This window comes from Schistocerca piceifrons, chromosome 2, assembly GCF_021461385.2.
Source record: "Schistocerca piceifrons isolate TAMUIC-IGC-003096 chromosome 2, iqSchPice1.1, whole genome shotgun sequence".
NCBI classification, from domain to species: domain Eukaryota; kingdom Metazoa; phylum Arthropoda; class Insecta; order Orthoptera; family Acrididae; genus Schistocerca; species Schistocerca piceifrons.
This window is the reverse complement of record NC_060139.1, coordinates 142390908-142413211: the sequence shown is the minus strand read 5'-3', so window position 1 is coordinate 142413211 and position 22304 is coordinate 142390908. Positions and strand designations below refer to the sequence as shown.

At 42.3% G+C, this 22304-nt stretch overlaps 1 protein-coding gene across 1 annotated transcript in view; it reads right to left on the bottom strand.

Annotated features, from left to right (window-relative positions):
• Positions 1–22304, bottom strand: part of LOC124775199 (glutamate receptor ionotropic, kainate glr-3-like) — a 194334-nt gene that overhangs the window by 120557 nt on the left and 51473 nt on the right. The window contains exon 4 of the mRNA XM_047250038.1: positions 5180–5411. Coding sequence (XP_047105994.1) covers positions 5180–5411 — 232 coding nt within the window. The remainder of the gene's footprint in view (positions 1–5179; positions 5412–22304) is intronic.

Below are 22304 nucleotides of genomic sequence, written 5' to 3'. Positions count from 1 at the left end.
TATATATTTATGTCGATGTATAATTGGTTTGTTTTGTGAATATTATTTGTATTTATAAGGTGGGGCTGGCCTAGGGAAAACTATGCTATCGAACGAATACATCGATAGCTCGTATGGAGAACCAAACTGTTTAGGATCTTTGGTAGTGTTAACTCTGTCGCGTGGAGCATGGGCAGAGAGAGTCTGGCTGGGGTGGTGCAGTGGAGCAGGTGTGTTGTGTGACGCTCTCGCGAGTTGCCGCGCTTTCGGGGTTGGGCAACATGTAATTGCGCTCGACTTGCTATGATAGTTTCTGACACGGTGTCGCAGACGGGAAGCATTAGCTGGCGCACGTCAAGAGCACGTTTCGCCTGGTGACCGTGTCGAGAAGAAGGCGCGCCAACATCCAGCTTCTGCAACAGCGACGGCCGACAATGAGTGACTGTCGCCACCTCCTCGATCGACGGCTTCAAACCTTCAATCAACCAACACGGAAGACTGGAAGCACGTAAAGTTTTAGAGCTGTATGGCAAACCTCAGCTTTTCAAACTGTTCCATTTTCATAACTAAATTACGGCAACGTAGCATGAACCTTGGTTGCTCATTGTCCCAATTGCATTACCAAGCAGGGTCCCTTCCTTTTCCGGAATGAACCCGAGTGTCGTTGAAATTCAAACGCCAGCATCATTCGATTTCACTGCTTTAATTTCAAAGTTCAGTTAAGGTACTCATAGCTGGCTACAATATTTAGATTGCACAAGCACAAATTAACAGTGCGAGTTTTGTTACCGTATTTTAGCTTACCTGTGACTGCAGCTCAGCTTGGTACGTACTAAATTTTACTATTGTTAATTGTTCAGAATCATTTAATTCAACTTCAAAGTTAAATCTCTTATTTCTAAATTGCGTAGATTCAAGTAGCTTTTGAAATGATTGTTGAGGTAGTCCAAGACTAACCGTATTTTACTGAATTTCGATGTGCTTCAGAAAGAAAGTTCACTATTAACTTCACTCACTAAATTAATTTTCGATTTTCCGGTTTTATTAATTCTTTTGCTAAATTAAGTCAGAGTGTAGCGAAATTTATTACTTCTGACAAACTTTCAGTTTTCACACTACAAGTGTCAACATTCAGTTGCCACGCTTCTAGTGCTAATTATATGTGTAATAACCTTTCCTTTTCAGTTACTATAGTAATTGTCCTTAGGACTGGCGACCGTAATTTCCCCCAAATCTCAAATATCTAATTACCGCTAGTTAATTGTTAACATAACGGCCGCACATTTACTTTCTTTATTAACTTTACCCCTTTTCAAAATTAATTTCCACCAGTTTCATTTGCATTTTTCCTTTCATTTAGATGTAGCCCTTTCCTCGCTCTTTACCGACAGATTAACTTCGGTGACGATTGCTTTTCACAAATTTCCATTAGTTACACGCGGTTTAATTTTTCATTATCACTAAGGTCGATAAGTGAGGGGGAGGTGACAGCGTCTCATTAGATTTCGAGGAAAATATTCGTTAAGAAATTATTCTGTTGTACCTTATAGTCTCATATCTCATCCTGATAATGCACTGGCATTCGTTTCGTTGTATCTCATAGTTATTACGATATTTAGATATTAAGTTACCTATGGCAGATATTTCAAAGTGTTCACAGTGATAAATTTGGTCACTGATCTGTTTATATATGGTGCATTTCAGCTCGCATATTGCTGTGTATGAAATGTAGCTAACATATTGAAACTATATTTGGTATTACAAGGAATATTCCTGAAGATCCAACAATGCTGCGGTTACATAATGAAGAGCGTCTGACTGATGCAATCAGAAGTCTGTTCGGACGGAGTAGTGTTCACTCAAGTCTGCCACTTATTTAATATTAATAATAATAGCCAGTTGCTTTTGTGGCAACTTAAGTGTTAACAACTGAGATACACAACTGAATGGTATCCATTGTCTTTAAGGTACCCAAAGTCTTTAAGATATAATGTTAAGCGGTGTGCAGATCCCTCTGAGCTTCGTAAAACCTGACCGTGAAATGTGTGGATGGAAGAAAGTCTTACAAGGAGTAATAAATACGTGCAAAAATGAAATTCGCAAAATAGTGATGGAAAAACCATCTAACAGATATACCGTGTATGTTGGTAAGAGAGTCTAGTCATCCCCAATAATAACATGATAAAACCCTAAATTTCAATAAATACATGATCAACACTTCCTTAGAGGTGTCTTCTTGAGACATAAACCATGTAGACTTATAGTGAGAGGTCATGCATACTCATGGATATCTGCTAGACTGTGCCCTTCGAATCACATTTGAGATGAACTTTGTTGATTTCAAGGCCTCGTCGACCGTGTTAAGCAGATTCAAGCAATGACACAGTAAAGGAACTCACAACAAAACGATATCTACATTAAGTAAAGATGTAGAGGTAACGCTATTAATTCATAGCTGGTATAAAGACGGACGTTGTTGTAATCCACGCATGCGGATCATAAGATTTCGTAAAAGAACTGCGAGCAAACCCCACTTTAACATTTCGAGGCTAAAAGAGGGAGAGTCTGTTGTGCAATCCATTAATGTTGTGAGACATTCGTATACAACAACGCCTGTGATATGTATGACCTCAGGGCATATTAAGGCCAAAAGTTAAAGAAAGGCTACTTAGTTGCAAAATTCTTATAACTGATAAATGAAAATCGGAAAAAATAGGAAAGAATAATCTTTAATATTTCATTCAGAATGGTTTCTAACCATATGCAGAAATTAAAAGATTGCTTTTGTTGCGTTCATTACTTGGATATAATGACACCTCCTTTTTGAGGAAGACAAGGAAAAGTCTGTTGATAAAACTCAGATTCCATCCTGAACAACCAATAAGCCTCTTGACAAAGAATTTTTTCGACTGTGGAAAGTAGTTTTAAGGAAATGGTTGGATAATATAATTCCTTATAGCTCCGTGTCATTTCAGGTTTATCAGCAGAACAGTATTCTCAGATTTCAGTCATTTGTGTATTATCAGTTTCCATCGGCATGTTTTACGAATTGTTTTAAGTATGCCTGGTGTGCAGTACAGTATGTAGAGCAACAACCAGGACCATTTCACACTCCACCGCAATTCTGAAAAACAAGAAATGAAAACAGCTAGTAATTACTGTGAAGTTCCCTAAAGCAATAATTTTTCTTTCGTCAGGTGTGCCTGGTTTAAGGAAAATGTTTGTTTCGTCATCCAAATGACACTTCACTTTATTGTATCGACTATGATCAACTAACAAAGTGGTGTTTCATCGTTAGTAAAGTATACATTAGTAATAAATTATCATAATATCTGTGCTACATGAGCCGGTTGGGGTGGACGAGCGGTTCTAGGCGCTACAGTCTGGAACCGTGTGACCGCTACGGTCGTGAGTTCGAATCCTACCTCGGGTATGGATGTGTGTGATGTCCTTAGGTTAGTTAGGTTTAAGTAGTTCTAAGTTCTATGGGACTGATGACTTTAGACGTTAAATCCTATAGCGCATTTCATAATAGTTCGTGTAGCACAAATAAAGTGGTTCAAATGACTCTGAGCACTATGGGACTTAAAAAAAAGTTCTGAGGTCATCAGTCCCCTAGAACTTAGAACTACTTAAACCTAACTAGCCTAAGGACATCACACACATCCATGCCCGAGGTAGGATTCGAACCAGCGACCGGAGCGGTCGCGCGGTTCCAGACTGAGGCGCCTAGAACCGCTCGGCCAACCGGCCGGCTATTATGAAATGATGTATGAGCAAGAAATTTTTCATTTGAACAAATTAAAGTCACGATTGTTGGAAGTCGTCTGTGATGTAATATTAAACACTGCCTACATTTATTATCCTCTACTAGTCACCTTTGTAATAACTACCTCCGCACCAGCTTAGCTGTCGATACGAACTACGTAACTTTAATGATACGCTTGAAATACGCTTGTGTCACTCAGTATATTGGCTACATGCAGCGCTACACTCTCTTTTCGCGTCCAATCGGGTGCTGGGCAGAAGGGTTTGTACAAACTACTGTCATAAACGGTTCTTCGTGCAACAAAAACCAGCAATGATAATTACATTAAGACCCTTAGGTGCCGACAAGCATTGATATACATCAACGGTGACAGTTGAAAATGTGGGCCACGAACGGGACTCTGAAAGAACAGATACCATCTTCATATAGTTAAGGCTAACCGGCCATTGATGCACACGCATTTTCCGAACTCTTACGGGACTCGGTAAGATTGTCTGCCGCGAGTAGTGAGTGTAGTTGGCAGGAGCACTACGAATATAGTGGGTGGACTTTAAATTGGGAATGTGGGTCTCACGGGGAGCGTGCAAGGGATAAATCCCTGCAGTCGCACTATCCTCTGTACTCTAGGTGGCTAGCTGGACAGCCAGCACGGTTGATAAGCATGTTCGGTCATAGACCCGGTTGGCCTCTGAATTAAAAAACTTCATATAAAAACGAGCAACTTGAATAAGAAACCACATAAATGTTTTATGGTCAAGGTGACAAGATACTTTTCATTTTTCCATTTAAAAACTTCGGTTTTTCTTTGTGCTTGAGTATTTATTTCCGTGCTGTCTGCTCAGTGGCAACTGTCTTTCAGAGGACTTTGCGTACTCCATTACCAGCTTACACCCTTTAGCAAATAATACACTTGATAAACTTTTGAGTCGGCCGCGGTGGTCTAGCGGTTCTAGGCGCTCAGTCCGGAACCGCGCGACTGTTACGGTCGCAGGTTCGAATCCTGCCTCGGCCATGGATGTGTGTGGCGTCCTTAGGTTAGTTAGGTTTAAGTAATTCTGAGTTCTATGGGACTGATGACCACAGATGTTAAGTCCCATAGTGCTCAGAGCCATTTGTACCAATCATAAACTTTTGAAAGAATTAAAACTGAATGCTTGGTGTGGCTCGAACAAGGGACCATGCTCCTGTTGTTAATGTGCTAGTAATTGCCGGAGCCGAGCGCATTTCAGTTACTTATTTAAATACTCATCTTTGCTACTGATCTTTATTATCCTCCGTAAGCCTGCCAAGAAATAACTGTTCAGCTTTAAGAAATTATAAAGATATTTGCACCCTTTCTGTGAAGACCTACAACGGTCTTTAGCTACATATGACCCTGTTCCTTTTATGTCAAGAGTGAATGTTACGACACCTAAACCTCTTAGAGTGTACCTGGGCACAGTGAGCACGGAGGAGAGTCCGCTGCCGTAGCTGGCGGTGACGAGCAGGTAGGCGATCAGCAGCCAGGACAGCACGTGGCGCGTGGGGCCCACGACACGTGTGTGGCGCCGCTCCACGTCCGGCGCCTGCAGCACCAGCAGGCCCAAAGAACGGAAGAAGCAGTCCTCCACCGTCGAGTACCGCCCGTCCGCAGCCCCGCCAACGCTGCCTGTACAGAAGACTACTGTGGAGTACGAAAGCAAAACAATAAACAGTAGTGTTATCAAGTCATACACCAGAGACTGCAGGCGCTAAACGAATTGATTGCGTGGTTAATAGGGTATCGCATTTCCAAGGGCCTGGTTGTTTGGGCAGTGAATTTCCCGTTAAGCACCCTTCTACAAATGCGAATGGTAACAGATCAAGCTACTAGCAATAAGTGTGCATACTATCTTATGCTCAAATTGATTATCGTGTGACATTTCTGAACCTTTGATCTACTGTTATTATCGCCCAACTCCTTACGTTAGCAATATTCCTTTAAGAAAATCGGAGAGAGGTTAGTGTGACGTAGAAAGAAGTCAACGATATTGCGACCGTACAGTACAATAAAAAAGTTGCATAATATGGCTCAAATGGCTCTGAGCACTATGGGACTCAATTGCTGTGGTCATAAGTCCCCTAGAACATAGAACTACTTAAACCTAACTAACCTAAGGACAACACACACATCCATGCTCGAGGCAGGATTCGAACCTGCGACCGGAGCGGTCGTGCGGTTCCAGACTGTAGCGCCCTCAACCGCTCGGCCACGTTGTATAATAAAGGCTCAATAAAAGTGTGTGTGTGACCGATTTTAAACTTCGAAGCTTACAGTGGAGTCTAGGGCGGCTATATATCTACATATCGTGTAGAGATTTGCTGGAAACTGATTGAATGACGAGCAGGATTTAGCTGGTAGGATAAATCGATCTCATCACATTACGGATGCACTTCACTTCATTAATAAACTAATTTACGTTATTTAAATGCTGTGTGTGTGTGTGTGGGATTGTGTGTGTGTGTGTGTGTGTGTGTGTGTGTGTGTGGCGGACTGATGTGTTGAATTATTCACAGCAATTCTGAGTCTGAAATATATACTGTGGAAAAGTTTCCTAAATACATTAGATCTTATAGAGGTTTTAGAAGTCCCGAGACCTGTGACACTCAAACTTCTAAACGCATTATGAAGCAACTACAGTGCTGCTATTCTGCACATATCTTACCTCAATGAGGTCTTACTACAGACTGTCCCAAACCAGTGTGAAAACTCACACAAATGCAGTTATCATACATATTCTTACTACATGTATGTGCCTAAATGGATCATGCAACTCGCGTTCAGGTGCTGACTCCTAAGACGTGCTGCAATATGCGAATTTCATGGTGATTTGGAGGCAAATGTTCCAAATAATACCTACCACGAAACGGCCACTTGCTACGGAATGCACCTCGTAGTAAACCCTAAGTTTACTTACTGTCCTAATAACAGCTGATCTTTACCTCGTGGCTGGTACAGGCATTCCACAGAAGTGGTTCAGATGTCGTCTGCACCATATCTAATGTCTTCAACTCACAATCTTGTCACAGACTTTGCCACCTGTGTCTGGACTCCCACAGCATCCCATCATCAGTCATTCCTGTGTTTTTCAACCACACCTGTCATTCCGACTATATATTACTCAAGTTCAGTTCACTGAATTCATTTCATATTATTAAATATTAGGGTAATACAGTTGTTATTTACATTCAATAATTTATGTGAAGCTATTCTTACATGAAGTAGTGTCTGCAAGCTCTGTAATTCAATGAATACCACAAATATTCAATAACCACTTACATTGTGATAAAAATTTTAACAATTTAAAGTGTACGGAAAGATTAGATGTTTCCAAAGCTGTATGAGGATGCTTTATACGCAGCTACCGGTTTCACGTCAGTATGGACTCGTATTCACGTTTATAATGGTTATATTTTTATGATGTAGATGGACCGTTATAGACTCTCAGCATTCGATAAGTTATCCTCTTCGCTTCTGGTAGCCTGCATGAACTGCTTTAACCACATCGGCCTTTTGACAATACGGCGGATGCAAGCAGATCATACTAGATTTCAAATTTTACTTTTATCGCTTTTATACAGCTGGTGTCTACCGAATCCTGTAATACATCCTGCGAGGTGCTATCTGGCCTGCCTCGTTCTGTAGTCATGCACTGTACACTTCTGGCAAAACGTCTTTGGGATGTACTCAGTTTTATTGTGACAAATCACCAGTCTTGTTTCACTCTTAGCGTGGATAACTTCCCGAAGGCTGTGAGTCTGTAACGGCCCATCTACATCATGCAAATACAACCATTATTATCCTGGAGAGGTGTCTATACTGACGTGTAACAGGTAGTAGCGAATATAACACCTTCATATAGCTGTGTAGCTCTCGGAAGCACCTCATCATTCCCGACTTCTTTAATTTCTGAAATTTTTATCATAATTTAAATGGTTTTGGGAGTTAAAAATTCTTTCTTGTTATTCACAATGTCTTTGAGCTGTTGTTGTCCTCCCAGAGAACTGTTTCTATAATTCATTCTTAAATTCCTACAAACTGGCTACAAATTATTAAATATGCTCTAGTCTGATCTTGAATACATGCATACCCATATAATTGATCTCTTTCTGCTGCAGAGGTCACCCCTTGAAGTCTTTGTGGGGGTTCATTTGGCTCTAACCATTCTGTAAATATTTTTCAGTATTTCTTGAGAAAAGAAAAACATTATCACCGTCAATGGTTAGTAAATTTATATGCGTGATGTACCATTTATCTGGACCACTCTAATCAACATGTTGTCCAGAAGCGAAATAAAACATATATCGGGCAAATGTTGTTTCAGCAAGGGGAAATTAAACAGTATGATTGCCTCTGATGCAAACATATTCGTTATAAAAATACGAACACCTGTATGCCTTCTTCTGATGGCACTTTATATCTTTTAGTAGATAATCCCTTCCTCTCCTGAATATCTACTCAAAGACGCACCACAGTGTATCATTCAAGTAAACACGACGTTATTAAAAACGTAACGAAAAATTAACATTCTCTTTCCTGTACTAGCACACTGTGTAGGTATCCGGGGTGTCGTAACTCGCTCACTTGCTGGAGCTAGAAGTAAACAAATGGAAACACAAGGATAATGCACTCCGGTCATTCAGTAGACCATTATAGATTGACGGTTTGTGTGAGTACATGTGCACCACTAACAGAAGGTAGACATGGCTCTTATTTCTGGAGATAAAGTTAACAGAACTGTTACTCCGATGTAATTATCTTGTTTACAAAACCGATACAGTATAATAATGTAACAGTTTTAAGGAAGCCATATAGCAAAGGCAGTAATTTATAAAAAATAGCATTATCATTATTTTCTCTTATTATGATATAAGCAGAAGAACTCGGCAGAGACCGATATTCCGTCAAGAACCCACCTTCCCGCCGCTTCAGGAAATAGGAAGTTTCAACAAACGCAACGCAATGGTCGTGGAACTCGTCCAGACGAAGTCACCAAAGGTATTTTTGCCGCTTTTTTTGCAATTAATTCAACCGTGAGTACAAGTAAGCTTCAAAACAAGGTTGCCACTCTTTTACTTGTTCCCCTTGATGAAATCTTGATGTTATTTATTGAAAAACTGGACAAGAAAATCTCTAAGCTTTACAGTCATACGCTAAAATCAACTTTTTTCCTTCAATGTCAAATATTTTGAACATTTGAATGGAGTGGCTACGGGAAGTCCATTATATCCCATGGTCACCAATTTGTTTTCGGAAGTGTTTTGAAGACAGGGCTCTGAGGAAGGCATTTTTAAAACCTTACTGTTTTTGGAGATATGTCAACTACACGTTTATGGTGTGCCACATGGAACAACGCTTTGACCGATTTCATGAATCGTTTTAATTACCATCATCCCAGCATAAAGTTTACAACAGAGATGGAAACTGATAGACAGCTGCCGTTTGTAAACGTAATGGTGTAAAGCAGATGTGCTCACTCTTTTTAGGCATGTAACTTAGTCCATTCAGAGATCTAATGAAAAAAATTCAGAAAGGTTTAAGTACAAAAGGGCACTATACCCTAAATTAACTGTATTCATTATACAAAATACATGAAATTTAATTTTCTCTCCATGAAAAGTTGTGGACCTACCACTCACTTTTCAAGAAATCACGACAATAATTAAGAAAAATATACACCAACATAAATGTTGAAAACAGTTTACTGAGCTACTTGTCATTGAATATCATCGGAAAGTTTATTATAATCCAGTGAATCACCTGTCAGAGCCGACCTCGCATCGTCTGAAAGATGAGGATCAGTTTTTTCTACACTTAGACTTCACTATGTTCAAGGTTAAAAACGGTGCCTCACATAGAGAAACTGATGCAAAAACGATAAATATTTGCCGCTTTCACAAATTTAGGGTAAGTTTTTGAACTCACTAATCTCCAAAAGGTATCTTCATTGTACTCTGGATTTAAGGAAACGTCATTTTTAAATCTAATGATTCCCTCTTCAAGTTCAGTCTCGCTCATTTTACTTGAAATTCCTTTCACATCCACTTTCTGGGAAGCTAGTACAGGATCTATTGCATTGAAACTGATAGAAAACGGTTTTCAATATCTGTTTTCAGTGCTGTCGGGTTGGCCGTTTATTCCTTCGCTGCTTCTTGATTCTGCGATGTTTGTTGATCCGATAGTTCTAACTGCATTTCAGGAAAGTGTTTCACATTTCATTTCCGTAACTGTGCTATCCAATGGTCAACTTTCCGCATTAAACACTTTACAGAAGAGAGAGCAGTTACGGCGGTTTGGTTTTTTAATCGAAATTCCTTGTTTACCTGATTTACTTTAATAGGCATGTCATTTACAACTGCCAGATCCAACAGTCAGCTGAAATCACATAGTGTTGGTGTAATCTTCCTCTCTTTTAGACACAAAAGATTTTGTCGTTTTCAGTTGTTCTCTAAGTATGTTTAGAACCATGTCCCCGCTCAGCCATCGAACTTCGGTGCGCAATAGAAGGTCTCCAAACAGGCTATCCAATTCGACTAATAACACTTCCTTCTCTGTGGTGATTTCGAGTGAACAGAATTCACATTTTTTCTGGCATGTACCGTTTCTAATGTTGTGCTGTTGTTGTCTTCAGTCCTGAGACTGATTTGATGCAGCTCTCCATGCTAATCAATCCTGTTCAAGCTCCTTCATCTCCCAGTAGCTACTGCAACCTACATCCTTCTGAATCTGCTTAGTGTATTCATCTCTTGGTCTCCCTCTACGATTTTTACCCTTCACGCTGCCCTCAAATGCTAAATTTGTGATCCCTTGATGCCTCAGGACATGTCCTACCAACCGATCCCTTCTTCAAGTCAAGTTGTGCCCCAAACTTCTCTTCTCCCCAATCGTATTCAATACCTCCTCATTAGTTACGTGATCTACCCACCTAATCTTCATCATTCCTCTGTAGCACCACATTTCGAAAGCTTCTATTCTCTTCTTGTCCAAACTACTTAATGTCCATGTTTCTCTTCCATACATGGCTACACTCCGTACAAATACTTTCAGAAACGACTTCCTGACACTTAAATCTATACTCGATGTTAACAAATTTCTCTTCTTCAGAAACTCTTTCCTTGCCATTGCCAGTCTATATTTTATGTCTTCTCTATTTCGACCATCATCAGTTGTTTTGCTCCCCAAATAGCAAAACTCCTTCACTACTTTAAGCATCTCATTTCCTGAATCTAATTCCCTCAGCATCACCCGACTTATATCGAATATATTCCATTATCCTCGTTTTGCTTTTGTTGATGTTCATCTTATATCCTCCTTTCAAGACACTGTCCATTCCGTTCAACTGCTCTTCCAAGTCCTTTGCTGTCTCTGACAGAATTACAATGTCATCGGCGAACCTCAAAGTTTTTAGATCTTCTCCATGGATTTTAATACCAACTCCAAATTTTTCTTTTGTTTCCTTTAGGGCTTGCTCAATATACAGGATGAATAACATCGGGGAGAGGCTACAACCCTGTCTCACTCCGTTCCCAACCACTGCTTCGCTTTCATGCCCCTCGAATATTATAACTGCCGTCTGGTTTCTGTACAAATTGTAAATAGCCTTTCGCTCCCTGTATTTTACCCCTGCCACCTTTAGAATTTGAAAGAGAGTATTCCAGTCAACATCGTCAAAAGCTGTCTCTAAGTCTACAAATGACAGAAACGTAGGTTTGCCTTTCCTTAATCTATTTTCTAAGATAAGTCGTAAGGTCAGTATTGCTTCACGTGTTCCAATATTTCTACGGAATCCAAACTGATCTTCCCTGAGGTCGGCGTCTACTAGTTTTTCCATTTGTCTGTGAGGAATTCGCGTTAGTATTTAGCAGCTGTGACTTATTAAACTGATAGTTGGGTATTTTTCACATTTGTCCACACGTGCTTTCTTTGGGAATGGAATTATTATATTCTTCTTGAAGTCTGAGAGTATTTCGCCTGTCTCATATATTTTGCTCACCAGATAGTAGAGTTTTGTCAGGACTGTCTCTCCCAAGGCCGTCAGTAGTTTCCATCTGAGCTCTTGATATTCATACAAGTGGCTTTCTTTTCTTCAAGGGTCTCTTTAAATTTCCTGTAGGCAGTATCTATCTTACCCCTAGTCAGATAAGCCTCTACATCCTTACAATTGTCCTCTAGCCATGCCTGCTTAGCCATTTTGCACTTCCTGTCGATCTCATTTTTGAGACGTTTGTATTCCTTTTTGCCTGCTTCATTTACTGCAGTTTTTACATTTTCTCCTTTCCTCAATTAAATCCAATATTTCATCTGTTACCCAAGGATTTCTACCAGCTCTCGTCTTTTTACTTACTTCTTCCTCTGCTGCCTTCACTACTTCATCCCTCAAAGCTACCCATTCTTCTTGTACTGTATTTCTCTCCCACATTTCTGTCAATTGTTCCCTTATGCTGTGGCTGAAACTCTGTACAACCTCTGGTTTAGTCGGTTTATCCAGGTCCCATCTCCTTAAATTCCCACCTTTTTGCAATTTCTTCAGTTTGAATCTACAGTTCATATCCAACAGATTGTGATCAGAGTCCACATCTGCCCCTGGAAACGTCCGACAATTTAAAACCTGGTTCCTAAATCTCCTACTTACCATTATATAGTCTATCTGATACCTTTTAGTATCTCCAGGATTCTTCCATGTATACAACCTTCTTTTATGATTCTTGAACCGAGTGTTAGCTATGATTAAGTTATGCTCTATGCAAAATTCTACGAGACGGCTTTCTCTTTCATTTCTTAGCCCCATTCCATATTCATGTACTATATTTCCTACTCTCCCTATTCCTGCTGTCGAATTCCAGTCCACCCATGACTATTAAGTTTTCGTCTCCCTTCACTACCTGAATAATTTCTTTTATCTCATTATACTTTTCTTCAATTTCTTCGTCATGTGCAGAGCTAGTTGGCTTATAAACTTGCACTACTGTAGTAGGCATGGGCTTCTTGTCTATCTTGGCCACTATAATACGTTCAGTATGCTGTTTGTAGTAGCTTACCCGCACTCCTATTTTTTTATTCATTATTAAACCTACCCCTGCATTACCCTTATTTGATTTTGTATTTATAACCCTGTAAAAATCTTGTCATTATATAGTGTGTTTCAAGATCAAAATTGTATGCAACTTTTCTTTTATACTGAAGTCCAATAACATTAGTCTTATCAAAATCATAAGTTAATGTGGTAAGCAAGGACTCACTAGCTGCTATAAGGCCCTCCTTAACAAACGCGCATCGTCAAAAGATTCCACATATTTCATTAGTACTTCTGCTACACGAAAAGATACCATATTCGATAAAATAGTTTCTTGTGCGGGCTTAACAAGAAACGACGGTTACGATTGAAATTTAATTTTTAGATTGGAAAGTTCCTTCCTCCTCAACTCACTATCAAGGGCTGCTTCTGATTCGATGTATTTCTGAACTGGTCTAAATTAGCGTTCTATATTTTTCTTTTTAGATATGCTAAAGTAGCATTATACAGGGTGAAAAATAGTAAGACTGATAAACTCCAGGGACGGATTCCCGACTGGAAATGGGGTTGAGTTGATTTGAGGGAGGAGACCAAACTGCGAGGTCATCGGATTCGGGAAGGATCGGGAAGGAAGTCGGCCGTGTTGCTTCCACAGGAACCATCCCGGCATCTGTCTGAAGCGGTTTAGTGAAATCACGGAAAACCTAAATAAGGATGGCCGGACGCAGGATATAACCATCGTCCACCCGATTGCGAGTCCAGTGTGATAACCACTGCGCCACCTCACTCGGTGGGAAATGGGGGAAAAAAGGTCCTATGAACATGTATCTGGAAATGTATCGTAGCCACGGTGGATGCCGCGGACCAATGAGAGTACCTCTAACCAGGTTTCGTGTGTTCCTTGTGTGTTGCAGGCTGTGTGATTCACGTAGCTTAGAGCAAGCAGCAGCAGGGTCCGGCATTCATGTCGGAAACAAGCAAAGATGGTGTTTGTGTACAGCCAGGCAGACGGAAACGGTCGAGAGCCAGCACGGCTGTATCAAAACAAATAACCTCATAGACATCAACCACAACACACAACATTTGAAGCCCTTTTTCGCTGTTTGTGTGATCGTGGGTCCTTTCAGGTAGACGTGCAGATTTTGAAGACGTTCTGCAGAATATTGAAACGAACCCTATTATAAGCTCCAGACAAGTAGCCGGTCAGCATGATGTAAGCAAAAGTACGATTATGTGTTTGCTGGATCATAAGCAAACGTGAGCGCGTGCGTTGCGTCACATGGGGGTCTCTTTGAACATCTGTTGTGACGAGGATGCGATGCAGCTCTGTACTGTGTTCCGGGATAATTTGCTGTTGCTGCTCGCAAACCGACTATATCCGGACACGCGTTCATTGAATCTTGTTTCCTCCATTTCTAGTCAGGAATCCGTCCCTGCAGTTTGTCGGTTTTATTCTTTTGGCATTCTATTGACTAGTGCCTTAGGTCGACAGATCCACTGGTTGTGGCAGTGGGACGGGCGGCGAATCTGCAACCAGGGGGAAGGTCACATGGGGGCGCGATTCAAGGTCTGCCTTAGTGGCCTGCAGCCTTAGTCAGTTCCGGGGAGGCAGTCAGCTGGGAGCAAGGGCAGTAGTGTCTTCGGGGCTGGCGCGATGCTTAGCCAGCAGCTAGGCTTCAAGCGCTAGTCTGTGCTGTTCCGACGTGCCAATTGCTCATGTTTGGCCAGTGAATATCGGCCGGTGGAAAACTGTTCCACCATGACGGTTGAAACCTGTGCTTCAAGTTCGAATATCTGTAGGAAAGCTGATTCCGCTGTGGCGGCGGGATCAGTCAGTCAGTTCCGATCATTGATCGTAACGGCTCTTATTTAATTACGGCCTGTTTAGTCCTGAATGACAGCTGTATGACGGAAGTACACGTTTGCTAGCGGTCACGGTCATCTGGAGGCTTGACTTCCTCATAGATTCTCAGAAATGACGACGAGCGTTTTGCTTTATACCATATTGTTTCGTAATAAACTTGTCAGAAGCACAGTAGTGCCAGTGAATTTGTTACATTAGATCGGCTATTAAGTGATTTATCATCCTTACTTTGTTATTAGTCTTACAGTATTAGTGGAGCTGCAAGGAAAAGTCGGGTTGTGGTAAGTGTGGGTGCTGTGCAAGTGGCAATGGCGTATGTAGTTTAAGTCATTTCTACGACATGGTAATTAGATATTTATTTATTGTGCCTTGCTGTACCTTGTGTGCACAAGTGGTCCCTTAAACTCGAGATTCCCTCTTTTGTGTATGGGTAGTTTTTTTTTTTTATTTTTGTTCGTCTGTCTTCCGTTTATTACGGACAGGGGGCTATTATACACTCCTGGAAATGGAAAAAAGAACACATTGACACCGGTGTGTCAGACCCACCATACTTGCTCCGGGCACTGCGAGAGGGCTGTACAAGCAATGATCACACGCACGGCACAGCGGACACACCAGGAACCGCGGTGTTGGCCGTCGAATGGCGCTAGCTGCGCAGCATTTTTGCACCGCCGCCGTCAGTGTCAGTCAGTTTGCCGTGGCATACGGAGCTCCATCGTAGTCTTTAACACTGGTAGCATGCCGCGACAGCGTGGACGTGAACCGTATGTGCAGCTGACGGACTTTGAGCGAGGGCGTATAGTGGGCATGCGGGAGGCCGGGTGGACGTACCGCCGAATTGCTCAACACGTGGGGCGTGAGGTCTCCACAGTACATAGATGTTGTCGCCAGTGGTCGGCGGAAGGTGCACGTGCCCGTCGTCCTGGGACCGGACCGCAGCGACGCACGGATGCACGCCAAGACCGTAGGATCCTACGCAGTGCCGTAGGGGACCGCACCGCCACTCCCCAGCAAATTAGGGACACTGTTGCTCCTGGGGTATCGGCGAGGGCCATTCGCAACCGTCTCCATGAAGCTGGGCTACGGTCCCGCACACCGTTAGGCCGTCTTCCGCTCACGCCCCAACATCGTACAGCCCGCCTCCAGTGGTGTCGCGACAGGCGTGAATGGAGGGACGAATGGAGACGTGTCGTCTTCAGCGATGAGAGTCGCTTCTGCCTTGGTGCCAATGATGGTCGTATGCGTGTTTGGCGCCGTGCAGGTGAGCGCCACAATCAGGGCTGCATACGACCGAGGCACACAGGGCCAACACCCGGCATCATGGTGTGGGTAGCGATCTCCTACACTGGCCGTACACCACTGGTGATCGTCGAGGGGACACTGAACAGTGCACGGTACATCCAAACCGTCATCGAACCCATCGTTCTACCATTCCTAGACCGGCAAGGGAACTTGCTGTTCCAACAGGACAATGCACGTCCGCATGTATCCCGTGCCACCCAACGTGCTCTAGAAGGTGTAAGTCAACTACCCTGGCCAGCAAGATCTCCGGATCTGTCCCCCATTGAGCATGTTTGGGACTGGATGAAGCGTCGTCTCACGCGGTCTGCACGCCCAGCACGAACGCTGGTCCAACTGAGGCGCCAGGTGGAAATGGCATGGCAAGCCGTTCCACAGGACTACATCCAGCATCTCTACGATCGTCTCCATGGGAGATTAGCAGCCTGCATTGCTGCGAAAGGTGGATATTCACTGTACTAGTGCCGTAATTGTGCATGCTCTGTTGCCTGTGTCTATGTGCCTGTGGTTCTGTCAGTGTGATCATGTGATGTACCTGACCCCAGGAATGTGTCAATAAAGTTTCCCCTTCCTGGGACAATGAATTCACGGTGTTCTTATTTCAATTTCCAGGAGTGTAATTCTGCCATCGGTTGCTTTCTATAAATTGCTATGGGGTACATTTGGAGGGCAGTTGCTGCTAAATTCATCGGATCATTTTATTGATATTGGTCACCAGTTCATTTCTGTAAGTCTAAGACTAAATCTAGTGGGCAGTTACTGCTTAATAGATTGAATCATATTTTTGATCTAATAAAACCATATCAGTCACCGTTATTTAGGTTTCATTTTGAGGCTACAAGTTTCGACGATACACTACGTCACCTTCAAACCTGATAAAATCAAGTAGGCCTGAAGACCCAGTGTATCGCCGAAACTAAAGTAAACTCAAAATAAAACCTAATAACGGCGATTGGTATTGACTGGATGTTGACCTGCCGTAGTTCCATAATCCAGACAGAAAATGGAGTTAGATTTACTATTTATATCTGATACCAGCTGCATGAGTTAACTTCTCTAATTTGTTAAAGTCCACCACCAGTTGCTTTTAGTTAGTAGTGAGTGTAAATCTGGTGGGCAGTTACTGCTTTCCTTATGGCTTCAATTGTTCTGTTAAATTCTGCCACCAGCTGATTTCTATAAGTGTAACGCAAAATCAGGTTGGCGGTTATTGTTTTGTTCATTGGATCGTTTTATAAAATTTTACACCTGTTGCTATTTAAAAGTTGTAACAGTAAATTGGTTGGGCAATTGCTACTTGGTTCCCAGGTTTTATCATTCTGTTACATTCTGCTACCATCTACTTTGTATAAGTTGTAGCAGTTGCTACTCTGCTCATTGTATTGATGATTCTATTAGGTACTGCCATCAGTTTCATCCTTTGAGTAGCAACAGTAAATCTGGTTAAGAGTTGCTGATCTGCTCACTGATTATCATATTTAATCGTGCCACGTGGTGTTTGCCCTTAAGTTGTAACAGAAAATCGGTTGGTGAGTTACTGTTTAACTCACTGGTGAGCCTTGCACTGCTCGAGTTCATGCCATTTAATGTTTGTCATCTTCCATTACGGTACTGCCGCCTCGTTTTCTTATTTCATTTACTGGCGGCACTAACTTCTTGCCTTCCTTGCCCATGAGCGGCAGTAGCACCGCGTATCGATAAGTGCACTGTCGTACCATTTTTGGAGCGACCGATAGTATTTCCGGGTCGTCGTGTGTCTGGCAGTCAGTTGGAGACGCAGCAGCAGTGAAGTCGGAGACGGAGCGCCGGTGAGAATCCGACAGCCAGTGCTCGCCGAATGCTGGCGACACACATGAACTGTCTGACGGAGGGAGTTTGGAGCGGGTCGACCGTTGGTTGGTCGTCGTATCTGCCGACGTACATTTGGTCCTTTCACCGTTTCCGGGCCTGGGCAGTCGGTCGGTTGGCGTGGAGCAGCAAGGAAGTCTCCGTCGCGCGTACTCTGGCCGGAGCTGCCGGCGGTGTGCACGCGCGGTTGGAGTGTGAGGTGCTGCTTGCGAGTGCTACAAAGTTCGTCGCCCACCGATCTTGGACATGAAAGTTGAGCCCTCACTTAACCTACTATCTACCCTCATTTGTTTACATTTCTTCGTTTGATCCTGGTCGTCGCTTTTGGGACATTACCGCGAGCACAACGAGTGTGTATTCAATTAGGCTAAGATTCCAGTGGAGTTGAACTTAATTTATTCCCTGTTATTGTGCCTGACCATGCGGTATCTTCTGCCTTGTGGCCATTGACGTTCCGGTTGCCTGCCCTGGTCGTTGACGTAATTTTCGGCAGTCTGCTTTCCTCGTCGTGTTGTTACTGTCCGGCGCGGAGTGTAGTTCGACAGCGGAGGTGTTGTTGGTCGTTGTGGGCGCCAATATTCTGTGTGTTGTTGTTTTGAAATATTGTGGTCGTTTTGCTGTTTGCGTGGAGCGAAACTGATTTTGTTGATCGGTCGGTCGGCTGCCTGTCGGGTGGGTTGCCTTCTGATTAAGAAGTCGTTGGACAGGCTACCTGTATCATCTAAACGGGTGTTAGTGTTACAATCTCAGGTCGACCCTTGGATACTTATGAGCGCCTTTCCTTGTGTGTTACACAGTAATTTCCCTGTTTGGGTTTCAGTTATTTTGCTGATGTGCGGCCTTCAGCCGAGTTTTAATATCTCTTAAATTAATGTTCTTGTCTTGCCCTTAAGGCATCAGATTTTTATGCTTTCGTATGGGGCCTTCAGCCGAATTTTGCATGAAATGTACCGGCCGGAGTGGCCGAGCGGTTCTAGGCGCCACAGACTGGAAACGCGCGGCCGCCACGGCCACAGGTTCGAATCCTGCTTCGGGAATGGATGTTTTTGATGTCCTCAGGTTAGTTAGGTTTAAGTAGGTCTAAGTTCTAGGGGACTGATGACCTCAGAAGTTAAGTCCCATAGTGCTCAGAGCCATTTGTTTGCTTGAAATTTTTTAATATAAGGCCTTCTGCCTTTTTATTATAACTGTTCTTATTGATTAATATGCGGCCTCCAGCCAAGTTCCATTAAAATTAAACTGCTAAGGCCTTCAGCCTGTTTAAAGATTTTGCAAATATTTTGGGTGAAACCTCCAGAAGAAGCTTGTATTTCAATTTCTGGCTTAGGCCTTGTGTCTTGGATTTTGAGCGTGGCCTTCAGCCGATCTAAAATTAATCAATGGAGGTCGATTAAAGTTTTGAGTGTGTGTTGATAAATAAAGTTTGTATGTTGAGTGCAACTGACAGCAACTCATTTTGGCCTCTTTCCACAACAAAATCCACTCTGTCCTGCTAGCCCAGTAATTTCAAGTGGATTGAATGTTTTATTATATTCTGCAAACTTGATTTCCTGAAGTTCTAACAGTAAAGCTGGTGTGTAGTTGCCGTTTAACTCACTGGATCATTTTGTTAAGGCCTGCCATCAGTTGTTTTTCTTTAACTGTAATACTAATTTTTGGTACCAGGTCCTATTTCATTACTCATGTGGTTGTGTTCTTTAAATTCCCTGAACAGTTGTTTTTGTTGAAGGTTTCTTTTTCTTTAATCGTGCCACCAGTATTCCATGTATAGTCGTATTAATGAAAGATAGAAAATTGAGCGGTTCATTTAAACTTGACTCCAATTATTGTGATACAAGACGTTACCACTCAGCACCAGCTCCCTACCACTTCCAGATTGATGCGACACAGATAGTCGCTGCTTTTCGTTATTGTGACTGTGTTTTAAATTAATCAGTCGAAAATGGACAGGCAGACAACATTGTAAATACAGGCAACAGTTACCCTTTAAGTAAAATTTTGGAAACTGTTTTATATAACATTGGGAATAACTGTCGTTGATTCGGTCGGCAGAATGTATTGACAGAGGTAGTGGACAGCGGTTATTCTTTTTTTCCCGCTTCAACGACGGGGCGTTGTACATTCACCCGCACTAACGGGCAGAAGCGACGGCTTCTGGCGCACGCAATGTTGTTTTTCCGCGGCATATAGAAGGGACGCGTTAACTCGAATGAATTAGTTCCAGCGAGATTACTAAACAGTGTTCTCACTTGAAGATGGCGGCCTGATATACCGCTGAAATAGTGCATCTAGATGATTGGATGGTCCAGTTGGAGACCTGACAAGAATATCACAACCAGTAGTATTCTACTAACAGATATGAAACACTTAACGTTCTTCCAAATACGTATAAGTCAAAACTTGGAATGTGGCTCTACGGAATTTAACTCGCCCAGGGGTTCTGTAAATAAACGAGAACGTACCATATCAAGGATCTTAGCAGTGAAAATGACCACTTCGACTCTGAAGAGTGAAATTATTTAAATATTGAAATGTCCTGATTAATGTACAATCAGTTAGTTACCATTCAACGCTCACTAGAGCACACTATTTTAAATTTAGACTGCGGTATTCTCAAGAAGACCAATACACTTGGGCGGCTTCTGACTTCAGTCAAACGCAATAGAACGGAAAATGCAGAAACAGAGTAGTAAAACACCATCAGACTTGCAGGCCTCAGTAAACAAAATCGACCTGCCAGTAAACAAAACCGACCTGCCAGTAACCTAGCGTCTAGTGTTGTCGTTCTCCAATTCGACGGCCACCAGCTTGCTCCGTTCCTTGGTCGCCAATTAGATGCGTCGCCAGCCGCGAAGAAACCTTCCACACTTGCAACTCAGTCTTGTTTCGCTGCCGTCTTGCTCATCTCCGCGTCCCAGGCGTCACTTCAACTGATAGCTGAGGCTGCTCCCTCCCTCCCTGCATGCTGTGGCTCCACTCAAGGACCTTACTTCTTTCTCTCGCAATCAGCAACAGAGCAGCATGCAAATCTTGCTAATTTAGTGCTCCGTGATGAGTGGACCTGGATCTACAAAGGACACGAATATTACAGCACACCATTTTCCTCTGCATCAACAGCTTCATGGCAATAATTTTCAATCCGGGTCACGGTGTGGTGGTGGTTCTGTAGAAGATTTTGTTTATGAATTATGCATCATGGACAACCCATGGGGAACTGAGGATTCGCAGTCTGGTTGGATGACATCGATAAACTATGATCTTGGTCTGTCAGTGTGTGGTGCAGGAGTTTCAAGAATTTGCTCATTGATTGCTGTTGTATTGAGGGTTCTCGAAGGAGCTACAAGTATTTGTAGTTATTCAGAGGCATCTCCTTGGACGTTAGCCATTCCATTTAATACCAACGTGATGTTGTTGCGCCCATTTCGCATAGATAATTTTAGCCGTTTATAAAAGAATATCTGGAGACGGCAGAATCGGTCTTTCAAAAAATGCAAAACGATCTGCACACATAACACCTGCATTTAAATCTAGACTTACATGACTACTTTCCTTTTCGCACTTAAGTGCCTGGCAGAGCATTCACACAACCACTTTCACACTGTTTCTCTACCGCGCCACTCTCGAACAGCGCGCTGGAATAACGAACACGAACTTTCTCAGATTTTATTACACTGATCATTTCTCAGTATCTACTTGCACAACAGGGTATTTTCGCATTCGGAAGCGAAAATTAGGGACTGAAATTTCGCGAAAAATTCTCGTTCCAACGATAACCGTCTTGGTTTTTAATGGCTGCCACCCCATCTCGAACATCATATCCGTCAGTCATTTTTGGTGACGATCCCATGCGGACAAGCGTAATGCAGGCAGACCTTTTAGTGCGTTTGTTGAATCTTCTAAGTATTCTCCCAATAAAACGTAATGTTTGTTTCACTTCAATAACCTAATTATCTATGTGATCTTCCCACTTTAAGTTGCTCTTATTTTTAGTTCTTGTGTATTCAGTAGAACTGACAGCATTTATATTTGTGCGATTTGTCTTTTAACCCAAGTTTATGGATTTCTTTTAGTAGTAATGTGGATGACCTCACACTCCATTATTATTTATGGTCAGATGCCACTTTTTGCACCATACAAGTATTTAATGAAATCATTTTTCAATTAGTTATGATTTTATGATAACTTTACTAGATGGTAAACTCTGTAACAGAGCTGCTCAGATTGTCTCATAAACTTTTAACTTACACCTATAGCACTTAGTAGGAGAACGCCAGACTTCCTGTCAGTTATTACGAACTGTGACATTTCTGATAGGAAATCACAAATCCAGTCGCACAACGGGAACTATACTCCTAAAGCAAGCAGTTTGGTTAGACACACCATATGAGTAACGGTAACAAAAGCCTTCTGGAAATCTAAACATAAGGAAACAATCTAAGAACCCCAGCCGATAATATTCATTACTTCATGAGAATAATTACTGATATGCGTTGCACACGAACGATATTTTCTG